General features: G+C 47.9%; 2 protein-coding genes across 4 annotated transcripts in view; both read left to right on the top strand.

The window, feature by feature from the left end:
* SYT17 (synaptotagmin 17) overlaps positions 1 to 11,488 on the top strand; it is a 69,058-nt gene extending 57,570 nt beyond the window's left edge. For all 3 annotated transcript variants that reach the window (XM_006756073.2, XM_015558991.1, XM_006756074.2), the window contains one exon: positions 10,132 to 11,488. In XM_006756073.2, the coding sequence (XP_006756136.1) occupies positions 10,132 to 10,328 (197 nt within the window). In that variant the 3' untranslated portion in view covers positions 10,329 to 11,488. The remainder of the gene's footprint in view (positions 1 to 10,131) is intronic.
* Positions 10,522 to 15,469, top strand: part of CLEC19A (C-type lectin domain family 19 member A) — a 19,619-nt gene continuing 14,671 nt past the window's right edge. The window contains 2 exon segments of the mRNA XM_015558978.1: positions 10,522 to 10,603; positions 10,661 to 10,838. Coding sequence (XP_015414464.1) covers positions 10,522 to 10,603; positions 10,661 to 10,838 — 260 coding nt within the window.

Below are 15,469 nucleotides of genomic sequence, written 5' to 3'. Positions count from 1 at the left end.
AGAGAAGCAGGAACTCAGAGCAGCAGCCAGCACCATGCGCAGCCACTGTATTACAGCAGACCCAGCTCACATAAGGATCTTACCCAGTGTGTTACATGCCAAGAAAAACTAAAAAAAGAAAAAGAAAAAGAAAACAAAATCGAGGGGAAATTTTACAAAAGTGAAACGAGTGGTTGTGATTTTCATTGGCAGTCCTCTGGTGACTCGTGGTGTGGGACATCTTTTATGGGGAGGGAGCAGGGGCATGTGTGCTCGTTGGTCCAGAGGAGACTTGAACCTTTTGTTTTCTGTTGTGATAGACCAAACATCAGGGTGCTGGACCCTCCGTTCAGGCCCAGGCCAGCAGCTCTGGCCATGTGTGGTTTGGTTGTCGTGGGATAAACCTAGCAGAACCCACTAGGAGCTCTTTGCCATCTCTCCGGATAGTCTGTCTTGTTCATTCCCCGCGTTCAGTGGTTCACCAAGTTCCCTTCCTGCTCGAGGATCCAGGAGCCTGGGGCCAGCCTGTGAACTGCCTGGCCACACAGACCTGGACGTTTATGTTTCTGTGGCATCAAAAAGCAAACAAAGGCTATAAAAGTAGGATATTGAGCCTATTGTGGGTTTGGGTTTTAAAATCCCAACATTTTAAAAAGAAACTTAAAAAAAAAATACCTGAAAGAATTGTTCAGTCAACACCTATGTTTCTACCACCTAGATTTTACAATAAAATTCTGCATTTTCTTTATCACAAATCTATCCATCCCTCTATTTATCTCTCAGTTCATTTTTTTCATGCATTTCAAGGTCAGTTGCAGATATAAGTCCCATTTGTTTGTCTTTTAAAGTTGACTTTTTGTTGAAGTGTAACATACATATGTACAGAAAACCATTACACAGGCATGATTGTTGAAGGCATTGACCACTAGTGATTAAGTCAATCCTCTGCCCTCTCCTTTCTCCAGAGATTGGGGGTTGGAGCTGAAAGTGCTAACCCTCTCATCACGCCTTGGTCTTTCTGGCAACCAGCCTCCCTCCTGAAACTGTCTGGAGACCCCACCACCAGCATCTCATTAGCATACGGAAGACAGTCGTATCCCTCCTAAGGTTCCACGGGTCCTAGGAACTCTTGTGTCATGAACTAAGACCAAATATAACAGAAGATGCTCCTCTCACCCCGATCACTCAGGAAATGACAAGGCTTTTACGAGCTCTGTTGTCAGGAAGTGGGGTTAAATACCAGATATTTGTATTTGTATTATGTCACATAGCCATGCCCCCTCATTTACATATTATCTGTGGCTGTTTTCTGTTACTCTGGCAGAGTAGCTGTGACCGAGACTATAGCCTACATTTACTATTTGACCCTTTATGGAAAAAGGTTGCCTACCCATGCCCTAAAGTAACACCTCTGGGCTCTCTTTTATTATTTCATTGATTCTCTTCTTCCTTTATTCACTCCTCCCAGGGAACACTGACTTATCTGATTGGGCAGCTGGTGAGTTTGTATGGACAGGACCATGGACCTCTGCTGGATGAGATTAAGGTGTTAACCCCTTCCCCAACAATTTTTTTGTTAAAAACGTTTCTTTTTCAGACTAATTTTTTTATTTTGGTTCTATATAGTATTTTTGATGCTGGTTATGAAAACAGTTTGTAACTCGTCTTCCTATAAACCATATTTTTTTACCATATTTTCTTAGTATACTCGTCGACAACTGAAAAAGAACATTTTGTGAAAACGAGTATACACGTTTCTGCCGGGGAAGGGGTTAAAGGTCTCCCAGGCCTCCTCCTCTCTCCGGGACCTACCTGCACACAATAAGCAGCATTCGCTGTCACTCCTTTAGTGAACCTGCTGGTCAGGCTTAACCCTGCAGGTCAGAGAAGTTTAATTCAAGGAGAGCACATAGTGGGGTCAGGCCCCTTTCTACAGTCCAACCAGACCACCAAAATCAAACTGGGGGTATTTTTTCATTGATTTTTTTGAGAGAGAAGAAGAGAGACAGACAGACAGACAGACAGACATCAATGTGAGAGAGAAACATTGATGGATCGCCTTTATGCTCCCCAACAGGGATCAAACCTGCATCCTAGATACGTGCCTTGACCGGGAATTGAACCTATGACCTTTTGGTGCACAGGATGGAGCTCAAACCAACTGTGTCACACCAGCCAGGCCCAACTGATATTTTGATTTGTATCTAACATAGTGTATCTAACCTGACTGCACCTGAGAATTACCAGGGGAACATTTGAAAAACATCCAGTCCCTCACCCCTAAACCAGTCAACAGCATCTCCTGGGGTAAGACCCCAGCACTGGCATTTTTAAAAAGTCTTCTAAGTCTCAACCAAAGAAATCTAGGAGGTAAGAATCGAACAAAAAGCATTTGTTTGGGATCAAAGGAATTGCAATTCTTGGGACACCAATTCAGACGGAAGCCCGAATAGTGTTCCCTCCTGCAGGAGAGGGGCCCAGGGTTTTTATGAGAAAAAAAGGGAAGAAAATGAGGAAAGTTGTTTTAAAGAAGAGTTCATTGGTGCAAGATAAGGTAAAGTTAGATTCCTTCTTCACAGGTTGGCTTGAGATTCAGTCATTAGGAAAAAGGCTAGATTTATACTTCATTGATCGGTCGGCGATTTGGTCATCACAAGGTCTAATTTCATCAGTCCTTAAAAACAGGGTATTTTCTCCCTAGCTGGTTTGGCTCAGTGGATAGAACATTGGCCTGTGGACTGAAGAGTTGTGGGTTCGGTTCCAGCCAACAGCACGTGCCTTGGTTGCAGGCTCTATCCCTGACCCAGGCCAGGGTGCATGCTGGAGGCATCCAGTTGATATGACTCTTTTGCATTGATGTTTCTCTCTATCTTCCTCCCTTCTACTCTCCCTAAAAATCAATGGAAAAATATCCTTGGGTGAGGATTAACAAACAAACAAACAAAACCCAGGATATTTTCATTCTTACTGACTTCTTGGAATGTAGCAGTTTAGTCAAGTTCAGAAGATAAAGAAAATAAGATGTGAAGGGAAGTTTCTCTGAACTGCTACTCTGGCTCTATTTTAATATGACTCCACTCACGTCACCTTTCACACAAGTGATTTTCACGTTCATGATATTTTTACTTTATAGTCTCAGCTATTTCTCAATTATTTTAGAAGATGGAAGGGGAAGATTTGTCTGATTATCCCCTAAAGCTTCAATAGGTGTCTTGTGTCTTGTCTGGAGAGAACATTTCCCCCAAGCAACACCAGATCTCTAAAACAAATGTACAAAGACGATCCTCGCTCAGATGTATCAGTTTTGGCTGTTCTTGTAAAAACAAGCTCATTACTTCATAGCCACACTTTAAATGCATCCTCCAGGATGGCGTGATTCACACACAGATCTGAAAGTGATTCTTCAAACCATATGTCGGCTTCCTCCACGCAGGTTCCATGTGGCTCCGTTCCCACACACACAGGCGTACAGCTGTGGTCCAGCTGTGGTCCAAAGAGGCTTTAAAAGAATTTTCAACCTTGACTTCTATGTCTTGAGGAAGGAGAGACAGATTTAATTCATAAGCCACGGCAACCTTTCTCAGGGCTCCTTCCCTCCACGTCCCAGTTTTCTCTTACCCTGAATTTGTTCTGGAATTTCATCTCCTTGTTTTGGCCCAAGGAGACAATGGTACTTTTCTTATGAATAGCGTCATTGTGTAGGTTAAACACATGATAAGTGCTATGTAAGTGTTAGGTGCCGTTATTATTTTGTTCATATCGATAGCCCCTAAACATAAGACAACTTCCTTGTCTGCTGCGTGCTTGAAAAAGCAGCCATCCATTCAGACACTGGAGGCAAACCTGACCATACCCAACCCTAGAGAGACGGTGTGAAGGTCTCCAGCATGGCACCTTCATGAGGGATTCTTGAGGGCCATTGACTGTTGGCACCTCTTGTCTTACATGCTGGCTTGAGGATCCAACTCCCTTTCAATGCACATGCCACAATACGTATCTACTCCTGATCTTGTCCTGATCACATGGAAGAGGGGGAGGGTAAGACTTCTTTCTGGGGTGGGAGGAGGAAAAAGGATGCTGACCTTTGAGTTTCTTTCCTGCGGTGCCACATGTTGACCTGGAGCCCTCAACATCTTAACCCTCTAAGCCTCTAAAATGGGGATGTAAATCGTACCTTCCCTGGCAGGATTGTGGTTTGGATTAAGTAAAAAGTATATATATCTAAAGCACTTTGCTCAGTGCCTCGTTTACAGAACTCAGGATTCACTATGGCTGCTCTTTAATTATTATAATACTGTTATCTAAATTGTCATATTAACTCTTGGAAGGAAAAACATGGAGAAAAGAGTTCTGTCCGAGCAGCTGCTATGAATCACAAAATGAGCCGAAAGAGCTTAAAAAAAATCACCCTTAAGTCATGGAAGAAATTCCTTAGAGCCAAAGAAATGTCATAGCTAAAGAGGCCTTCAAACCTACAGGCACTCACCCGTTGTGTCAATGGGGAAACAGAGGCTCTGGGGAAGGACCTGATCTACCTTGTTTTGAAGAAAAAACTGAAACAGCTTCTAGGTTTCAGAGAGAAGAAGGAAAAAGAGGGAGTGTTGTCATTGGGGAAGTTTTGTAGAAGCTGAAGAATGGGTACCACCTTTGTTGGGGTGTCAGAGGTGGCCTGTGGGGAGGGCAGGGGAGGGCAGGAAAAAGGGCTGTGTAGGCTGCTTGGGGCTCCTCCAAGGGTTGAGATAACCGATGAACATCCTGATGAGTGTGGGGATCCCTCCGTGTGAGGAATTAGGGAGACCGTGAACCAGCCTGGATGGGTTTTGCTGGCTTAGTGCATCCAGCACCCAAGAGGTGGATTACGGGGGACAGCCATGGTCTGGGGGCACCCTGCACTGCGCTGTCAGGCTCAGAGCTGCAGATGGGGCTTCACCTTGTGAACCAAACATGCAAAATGGGGAGCTGTCACATGGGCTCCCATTGGTAAAGTTTCTTTTTCCCTTTTAATTTGCAGTGTTTATCACACCCACACGCTAAGTCATCCAGCTCCCCTTCCAGAATCATCTTGGCAAACTAAATTAGCAAGCCAAAGAGTTTAGCTCTAAGAGGGAAGAACAAATTCATTTTTGCGGCAAATATCAACATGTGAAAGACTCAACTTGCCTCTGACTCACTCGGGGCAACTGGATCTTGACTGGAGCGGTGCACGCTCTCCCTGCACCCCGAGGCCCTGCTCTCCCACCTGCAAGATGGGCCGCTGATAGCCCCTTAGAGCAGTGTTTCTCATTGGGGGGGCGGGGGGGTATGCTCCCCAGGGACATTGGGCAGAGTCTGGAGATACATTTGCTTGTTGCAACTGGAGAGGGCTGCCAATGGTATCTGGTTGGCAGAGGCCAGATGTGCTGCTAAACTTCCCGCGATGCTCGGAACAGCCCCTCACAGCCCAGGACGGTCTGGCCCAGAATGTCAGTAGCGCTGAGGATGGGAAACGCCACGCTAGAGGGTGGACGGAAAGACTAAGTTAATCCACGCGGCCTGCTTAGCCCTGGGCCATGCACATAGTAGGTGCTTAACAAAGCAGTGTCACCCTCCATACTTCCTCAAAGCCCGGTCACACAGTGACTGTCCCTGGGCTCTGTGAAGGAGTAAAGGGTGTTTGCCCTTCACCAAATGGCTCAGTTCTACCGTACTTTCTGAAGTTCTTGTATCTGTCAGGTAGTCACAGTCCACTAAGTTCCTTTAAATGACTGCAGGTGGGGAAACCAGACGACCACGTTCAGTCGAAGAATGTCTAAATCCATGAATAGGATGTAGGTTCTTAGAGAAAGTGTGAGGAGCCCTCTCCCTGGGATTTGTGCATGACTTTGTGACATCTCTTCTGACTGTTCAGACGCCTGTTGCCACTCTCTAATTGTACACACTGTTGGGAAGATGCTTCCAGATGACTAAGGTACATGGGAGCATATACATTGTCATATATATAGTGACTACAGTAAAAGGGAGTCCCCTGTCGCAGCTGGTGGGGACATTTGGGGTGCCTTACAACAAAATGTCTAGGTGTGATTGTTTCTGAAGAGGAGGATTGCAGGGACCTGGTTATGAGGAATGTGCTTCCTTTACAGGTTATTTGCTGCAAATACTGCGAGTTTTAGTACCAGTCGGCTCAGTGACTTGGTCTCCTGACGTATAAAGTGGCAGGTGTCTGGCCCACTGTTGCTGAGCCCCTGTCTGTCTTCTGCAAGTAGCCAGTCCCTAGAATGTTCAGTGATGCAAACCTTGACATTCTCCCAGTTAGCTTCTATACTAGAAGGCATTGGTTTTATTCAGCTTCAGCTTACTGTAATTTGCATTTTGAGTGTTTGCTTCCTCAAAGACTTGCAAAGTTGCCAACTGATTTGTCTGAGTAACCTGACCAAGTGACTCTCAAGTGTGGAGCCTGCCAGTTAACTCAGACCTGGACGGCCACAGCTGCTTCCCACCTTTCCCAGCCAAGTGACTCCCCACACACTTTGCAAATGGGGATACGGAGGGAGCGTAGGATATGACTTCCTTTTAGTCTTCTTCCCTTCTGGTGACTTAAATGTGGATTCTCTGACAGCCACTTAATTTCTTCCTGTTTCCTTTCCATCACAATATGCACTTGTGAGAAGTGTAAACTGTACACACTGACCTAAGAGAAAAGCGAAAGTTCCCTCTGTTTTTCCTCCCTAGAGAGAGTCACTCTTAAGAGTTTGGTGAACATTCCCTCAGATACTGTTTTCGATTCGGTATATTAATGTGTTTTTAGCAAAACGAGATTGTGTTGACATATATTGCTTTGCAACTTGCTTTTGTCTCCTAGCAATCGGTCTTGGAAGATTTTTCCATTTGTATATGTAGGTCTGTGTCATTTTTAACTGTGACATTGGTTTCCATGGTATTGTTACATCAGAAATTATCTAATTAGTCCCCCGCCAGTCCTAGTCTGGGTGCCTCCCAAATCTAATCCTAAAACAATGACTTGGGTGCAGGCAAGCCACTAGGAAGGGGATCCCAGGAAGCACTGGCAAGCGGGTGGGGAAGGGAGGCAGGAAACGGAGGCAGTTATTTTGAATGTGTAACTGCAGCTCAGGGGGCCCCAAGACCACCCTCGGGTTCAGTGCTGTCATAGAAGCCAGGAGGACTCAGGAAACTCAGAAGACTTGTTATACTCATGGTTACCATTTATTACAGCAAAAGGATCCAGACTAATACCAGCGAAGGGAAGGACATGAGGGCAGAGTCCAGGAGGGCCCAGGCAGGAGCTTCCAGGCGTCCTCTCCAGGGGAGTCCTGTGGACAGCCGTCCATTCCCCCTGTAACTGTGTTGGCAACACACTCAGAGTCCTGCCCACCGGGGAAGCTCACTCAGACCCTGGTGTCCACATAGGTATGGCTGCCCGTCCAAGTGGCTTCATCTAGTCTCCCTACCCTTCCAAGGTCAAGTTGATATCGAGTGGCCCAAGCCCCCCCCCCCCCCCCGCATAAATCACCTGTTAGCATAGACTGAGGGCCCAGGCAGAGAGCCATGGGGGCTTGTGGTGGGGCACCATCCACAGAAGCTGCAGGTAGTGGGGCTGAGGGGGGTGGGTTAAGACATCAACAGCCTGGGCCACACTTCCTCATGGACATTTTTGTTATTTCCGTTTTTCATTCTTATAAACAATATTCTGGAACAGGGATCAGCAAAGGTTTTGTAAAAGGCCAGGCAGTAACTATTTTCAATTTTCGGCCACATGGTCTGTGTTGAAACTTCTCAGCTGTGGGGCTGCTGTGCGAAGGCAGCTGGTGGACAGATGTGAACAAGCCGGTTTGACGGGGTCCCAATAAAACTCACAACAATCAGGTGGCAGCCAGATGTGCAGAAACTGCCCTCGGTTGTATATCTTCATCCAATGGAGCAGATAATTCTGTGGGGTAAATCCCTAGACGTAGAATTGCTGGATCACGAGTTATGATATTTTTATTTTGCGTAGATACTGTGAACTCCCCTCCAAAGTTGAACCAACTTCCTCTTTCACCAACAATGCATGATTAGTGCTAGAGATTTCCTTTCTTAAAATCCTTACCCCGGGGGAGCAAAACCTGTACTTATTTACTAAGATGCTTCTGCACTTTCATTTGAATGCTGGGGAGGCAGAGGAAGAGAGAATATTTTGCCCCAAGGGAAGAAAACCAAATGGAGCCTGAAATGGTCTCATATATCTTGCTAAAATAATAATAATATCTTGCTTTAGATTTGAGGTCCACAGAGAAGGGGACTCTATTTGGTGAAATCAAACCTTGCACTGCCCACCAGGTGTGGTTCAAAACAGTCCTGAGTGTTACCTATTCGAAAACAATTTTTTTCAAATGCATCAGAAAGCTCCTTAGCAAAAGATTCCATTCCCAACTTTCATGAAAATGAAGTCCACCTATGCATACTGAGCACTTTACCAAATGTACAAAAAATATACATGGTCCAATTTTTGTCCATGGAGCCGATAGATACGGGTCCCTCCGCGTTTCCCTGAGCCTCATTCACTCAGCTTCGTTCACTCCAGGTCTTTGGTTTTTAGACAATGGATGAGGTTTTTGTTCTTGTTTTTCCACATGCGTACACACGCGCGCACACACACACACCCCATTTTTATCATTTGGAATTTCTGATGTGCACCCCACAGGGGAGAACAGAGGCTCGTTAGCATTCAAGCTCTGTTTGGGGCTGCGTATTTTAGCTGGCTTATTTGATAATGGCTTCCCTCCTGGGATGCAGCCTGCCTTTGCTGGGCTCACACTGGGTGAATCTGTGATATTTCCCATTCTGGAGTCCTTCATTTTTAACAGACGCGGCCTGCTTTCCCAAGAGCGAGATGGCATGCCTGGGCTACCCACATGCAGATAAAGAATTAGGCGGAACTTGGCTGGGAAGATAAATCAAGCTAACTATCTCATTAGGCTTGAAAGACACAAATTAATCTTGCATTGGAATGAACAGAAAAGCTTTCCAAAGAGACATGCAGTACAGCCAGGGATGGAAGGAACTGCCACAGCTGTTTTTCTCAGGAAACTTGCTTCTGTTGCCTGGAACAGAGCGAACACGAAGTCTCTTTTCACAAAGGCCCAGAGACGGAGACGGATGCAGACGATGTGTTGTAGAATTGTGCGCCTGAAACCTGTGTCATTTCTGTTAGCCGGTGTCACCCCTATACATTTAATAAAAAGGGAAAATAAATAGATAATAAACATTAAAAAGGGTCAACAGAATATGTGAAATAGCAGTGCATTAAAGGAGCGCTTACTGTGTGCGAAGTAAGCACTGCATGCTAGGAGCTTTACATGCATTATCTCATCGAAACCTTAAAGGTAAGGTGCCGTTAAGATTGCGATTGAACCAACAGGAGACTGAGTTTCAGAGCAGTCCCCTCACTTGCCTCGGGGCCCCAGAGCTGGTCAAATGATGGCCGGGATTCCTGAGGGATGTCTGGCCCCTTGACCCACAGCTAAGCCTAGTGGTTTTCATCTGGAATGTCCTGACCACCCCCACCCCACCCCAGGGGCTATTGGCCTTGTCTGGAGTCATTCTGGGTTGTGACAAGCGGGGGGAGGGGTGCTACTTGGCATCTAGCAGGTAGAGGCCTGAGGTGCTGCTAAACCTCTCTGTGTACAGGTCAGGCCCCCACAGCCAAGAATTACCCAGCCCCAAGTGCCATCAGTGTGAGGCTGAGAAACCCTGGTGTCACCGTGTCAGGACTCGGTGACAGTGACCGTTCCACCAGGACTGTCCGGTACTCGAGCTCTGCAGGCAGCATGGCAACGGGACAGAGTTCCAAGCTGCGTATCGCAGGGGCAGCTGTCCAGCATCCAGTGCGAGGCGGGGGGCGAGGAGGGGCAGGTAGGATGTGCTTGGCCTGGGGAGAAGCAGGAAGCCTGTGCCAAGCCCAGTGCCCCTGGAGCAGAGCCTGTGGGAGAAGAGGTGAGGGAATCGGGAGTGCTCACCATTCAAAGACAGACAGTGTCCTGAAGGCCAGGACCCATGTCTGCTGTTGAGGAATGTGTAGCCTAATGGCCTGTCTTGTTCCTGCCTCCTGCTCTGTCCCCCTCCTCCTCCTGCCTCGCCCCCACCCCCACCCCCACCCTCGTCCCTGTGGTTCTCTAGTGTTCGGGCACAACATGAAGAGCAGCAACGACTTCATCGGGAGGATTGTCATCGGCCAGTACTCTTCGGGCCCCTCGGAATCCAACCACTGGCGGCGGATGCTCAACACCCACCGCACGGCCGTGGAGCAGTGGCACAGCCTGCGGTCCCGGGCCGAGTGCGACCGCGTGTCTCCTGCGTCGCTGGAGGTGACCTGAGGCTGCAGGGAAGGCACCAGTCAGTTGTAAAAAGAAAAAAAAATAAGAAAAAGAAAGAAAATTTAAGACAAAAAAATGTGTCATCGTGTCATCTACCTATTACATCCACACACACACACACACACACACACACACACACACACTCACCCCAAATCCTCCCAGACCTGAGAGGAAGCTGACTGTTGATCACGAAATGGCCATCCTCGATGAGCGAGGCCTGAGAACTTTCCGGAAGCCCCATCCGTGTGCCGTGAGTGAGTGCACGCTGCTGAGATGTACTGGCAGTGCTTGCTCTTGTTGACATCCCTCTCCCTCGAAAAATGCACTTTCAGTCTTCAAGCCAGAGCAAGGGTGTCCCAAAGGGGGCCGGCTCCACCAAGGGGACCTCTTCCAAGAGCTGGCCAGTGTGGGCGAGGCCCGACCCCCACGCCAAAATGCACACCCACCGGGTGACTGGAGCAGGCTGCTGTGCCCTGGGGTGCTTCGAACCTGGGATCTTTTCCCCAGAGCGTAAGCCCCTTGTCTTCTATTTCGGGGGCGTGATAGCTAGATTAGACCATTTGGAAAACCAGTGGGCAACCAACAGCTGGCAGCGTAAGGAGCCTCTCCTGGCTTAACTGAATGTCTCCCTGTGCCAGCCGATTCCCGGGCACTCCCTGTGGGTGTGCGTGGATGTTCTGTGCGTGTGCCCTCACCGGTGAACGTGTGTGCCCGTGTGTCCTCTTGGTGAGCAAGGCAGTGGCCAGGACTCCGTCCTGAGCCTCCCTCTCTCTGCCTCTCCCATCAGTGAAATTTCACCCCGTGTCCTGTCGCCAAGACCCCGCCTTCAGTAATAGTAGCGTGTATGTATGTCAAGAAAATAGAACATGGTAGAGCAAAAGCAGCATTTTTTCAACCAAATCCTGGTGGCTTTGACCTGCTGAGGACAGTGACGTGGGTTAGAACGGCCACCGCACCCTCACCCAGGACGCGCTCCTTCCTGTCATATCTGAGGATCTTCCCGTATTTGTGTGAACCAAAGTGCTTTCTCTTGTGCCAAGGAGTTAGCATAGTTAGAATAGGTATCTCTGTTGGATGCTTCTGTAGCTTTTCCCACCGCATATCGTCTGGTATGCTGGGGAGCTGTTTGTTGAAATTAAAGATTATTTATTTGTGCCATGCATTCGAGTTATCTTTTTCTTCAGGGATACGGCGCATAGAGGGTGGGAGGTTGGTTTGGTTACCATCCTGATGACTCAAAGCACCTATATTTATTATATTCATGGATTTTGTGGGTCAAGAGTTGAGACCAGACACATCAGAGTTGGCTCATCTCCGCTCCATCGTACCTAAGCCCTCAGCTGGGAGGCTCAAGGGGTAGAAATAGACAGCCAGCCCTGCTAGACATTGTTGGTAATATTGGTGTGGTCTTAGAAGGAAGAACAGTTGAAACACTGAAGTATATTAATCTGATGACTGATAAGAGAAACCTTACACAGAGAAGAGAAGGATTTAACACAAACTCCTTTGTTACAAAAGAAGTCCTGCCTTCAGGCATAGCTGGATCCAGGTGCTCAAACGAAGTCATCAGGCTTTGTTTATCACTCTGTCTCCTGGGCAGCAGGTGAGGGCTGTATCAACCACCAGTGCGGGCAGCTGGGCTCAATCATGCTGGGATCCATGTAGGACACACTAGGGAATGATCATTGTGGGAAGCATATGGGGTAAGAACTGTCAGGCAACTTCTGGAGTGTTTAACTGCTGGAGTGTTTAACTGCTGACCCTATCCCTCAGGGCTTGGGGTTGCCACTGGGGGGCTTTAAATGTTTGGTACTTTACGACTGTCCCGTGCGGGCACAGCAAGTTCTCGCAGCACCTAGAAATCCCCGGCTGAGAACCAGGTGCATGTGCTGAGTCAGGTAAGCATCTCTGTGCACGGTCGGGTCCCTGCAGCCACAGGGGAGCTCAGGTGGTCTGGGGGCTCTGCGGTGGGCATGCCCAACACCTACGATAAAAAGAGGGCTGGCTAGCACCAGGTGAAGTGCCAGATATCTCATTTAGTCTAATGCAGCAATCCACATGGGAGATAGTATTCCCCTTTAACAAAGGAGGAAACCAGGGTTTAATGAGATAGAGTGGCTGGCCAGTGATAGAGCCAGTCTGCCTGTTACAGGCTGCATCGTGCCCCCCTCACAAAAGATATGTAGGTGTCCTCACCCCCAGATCTTAAATCTGTGACCTTCTTTGAAGACAGGATCTTTTTGTTTTGTTTTATTAATCCTCAAACGAGAATATTTTTTCCATTGTTTTCAGAGAGAACGGAAAAGGGAGGGGGAAGAGAGAGAGGAACATCTACGTGAGAGAGACACATCAATTGCAGGGGTCGAACCTGCAATCCAGGTATGTGCCCTGGACTGGGAATCAAACCCGTGATCCTTCAGTGCACGGGCCGAGGCTTTAACCACTGAGCAGCACAGGCCAGGGCTGGAGACAGGGTCTCTATACCGAGGCAATCAAGTTAAAGTGAGGTCATTAGGGTGGGCCCTAATCCAATATGACTGGCGTCCTTATAAAAGGGGAAAGTTAGGACACAGAGACTGACAGACGCACAGAAAGAGGATGTGAAGAGGCACGGGAGAAGGCGGCCATCTACAAGCCCAGCAGAGAGGCCTGCAACAGCTCCTTCCCCACGGCCCTCCGCCAACATCTTGATTTCAGACTTCTGACCCCCAGAACTGTGAGCATGAATTTCTGCTGTTTAAGCCGCCTAGCCTGCGGCACTTGGTTATGGGAGCCCTCCGTCACTAATCCAGAGCTGGTGTGGCTACCTGTGCGGCTGGGCCATCTCAGCTGAAAATAGGGTGACAGTTCTTACCCCATACGCTTGGCGTGAGGATTAGCTGGGACAGTGCCTGCAAAGCCTAACACACCGTCCTCCATGGCTGCCCCTGCCAGCACGCATCAGGCAATGCTTGCTGTGGACTAATGGGGAGAGGGGAATAGATGTCAGAGCCATCCACGTCTCCGAGGATAGAGTTTGTCAGGAGACGGGGAAATGTGTTGAAAGGTGAAGGAGTGACTTGGTTTCTATAGAAACCGGGGCCCAAGGTGCCCTGTTGTGGGCCACCCACTCATTTTAATTAGCATCCTTCTCCTCAGCAGGAGACGGGAAAGGAGATGCACACGCCACCTGCGCACCATCTTTGGGGTGCAGGACCCCAGTTCAAAGGAGGAGGTGGGGTAGGAGTCTGAAAGCCTTGTCTATTTCCCCAGGGCCGTTTAAAGTAACTCAGGAATGATCGCTGCTGTGTAAAAACGAAAAACGTCTGCCTAGAAAAAGTCTGGAAGGCATTGTCCTGCAGGTCGGCAGGGCTATCCTTCAGGAAGTTGTTTTGCTACTCTATTCTCTACCTTCCTGTGCGGTGTTTTCCCGGGGCTCAGAGTGACCTAATAGTAGCTAACGTACACTGAGTGCTTATCGTGTACCAGGCATTGTTCTGAGCACTTGTGTGAGGGAAGTATTGATTTGTTCCCATTTTGCAGATGAGGGAACTGAGGGTTAATGGGATTAAATAATCAGCGTATGGTTGTGCCACGCCAGCACGACCAAGGGGAATCTCATTCATTGCTTTTGACCTAGAAATTCTGGTCAATCTGAAACATGGGCAAGGTTTGAATTCATCACAACATTGTGGGGAGCCAGCACGGCCATGGCATACTCAGCCCCAGGGCACCTTTTGTGCCACGCCAGCTCAGCCTGGGTCAGTGACCCTGAGTGAGGGCGGTGAAAGGCTTGGAAAAGACAGACAAGAGAATGAAAGCTGGGTCTCGGTGGGTCGCTGCCCTCTCGGGTGGAGAGAGACAGCGTCAGCGCCCACAAGCGGTGTCTTTATTTTATAGCAGATGCCACAAGACAAAGTAGGGGCGTGATCACGTTGTTTACAGCATTCTCGTGAGTTTCAACCTCACTTAACTACATGCACCCGAACTCTATCACCAGGCACATGGGGCTACGTGTTTGGACCATAGGTTCAAGCTTACAACCACAGCCGTTGGCTGTAATTGTGCTGGGAGGGCCCTGCCCTCCAGCTGGGACTTGCACGTGGTAATGAGAGGACCCTGTCCTTTCATTAGTCCGAGGCTTAAACCTGGCCAAAACACCGTAACCGCGCCCCACATAAGGTCACACAGGAACAGGTCTGGAATTTGAACACGGATCTGCCGGAATTAAAAGCCATGAATGAACTAGTCTCTGTTGTCCCTTTTCTAATGGTGGTGAGAGGCCAGGAGACTTTTTTTATTGGTAAAAAAACAACATTTAAAAAAAACTAGCACATTAAGGAGATGATAGATGATAGATAGATAGATAGATAGATAGATAGATAGATGATGGATAGATAGGTGATAGATCTTCACTGAACCCCCAGGCTACCATGAGCACAGTACATGTATGAGTGTGTGTGTGTGTAGAGGGGGGAGGACAGGTAATGCCATCACATGATAAAGACAACTTCAGGAAGCCAGAAAATATATACTGAAGGAGTTGCCTACTTTATGGCCAGTAAATTTGAGGCCTAAAGCAGGGGTTGGCAAACTATGGCCCATGGGCCAAATCCTGCCCACTGCTTGTTTTTGTAAATAAAGTTTTATTGGACCCCAACCAGGCCCATTCCTATAATCTCTGGCCATGTTGAATAGTTGTGACTGAGACCGTCTGCCCCACAAAGCCTAAAATATTTACTATCTGGCTTTTTACAGAAGTTTAGTTACAGTCATGTAGGATGAGTACGTTCTACAGCGCTAGTGCACAGCAGGTGACTGTAGTTAATCACGCTGCACTGAAGACTGGAAATTTGCTAAGAATAGACTTCAGGTGCTCTCATCGCAAAGGAAAGGTAACCACAGGAGGAGATGATACGTTAATGGGTTTGACTGTGGTATCACTTCACTATGTGTATGTATATCAAATCCTGTCATACACCTTAAATATTTTATTTAAAAATACAATTTTAGCCCAGTCAGTGGTTGAGCATAGTCCTATGAACAAGGAGGTCAAGGTTTGATTCCCGGTCAGGACACATGCCCGAGTTGTGGGTTCGATCCCCAATGTGGGATATGCAGGAGGCAGCTGATCAATGATTCTCTCTCCTTGATGTTTCTCT

The sequence above is a fragment of the Myotis davidii genome, unplaced genomic scaffold (assembly GCF_000327345.1).
Source record: "Myotis davidii unplaced genomic scaffold, ASM32734v1 scaffold554, whole genome shotgun sequence".
Lineage (NCBI taxonomy): Eukaryota > Metazoa > Chordata > Mammalia > Chiroptera > Vespertilionidae > Myotis > Myotis davidii.
The sequence above is the reverse complement of the archived record's forward strand: the minus strand, read 5'-3'. Positions and strand labels throughout refer to the sequence as shown.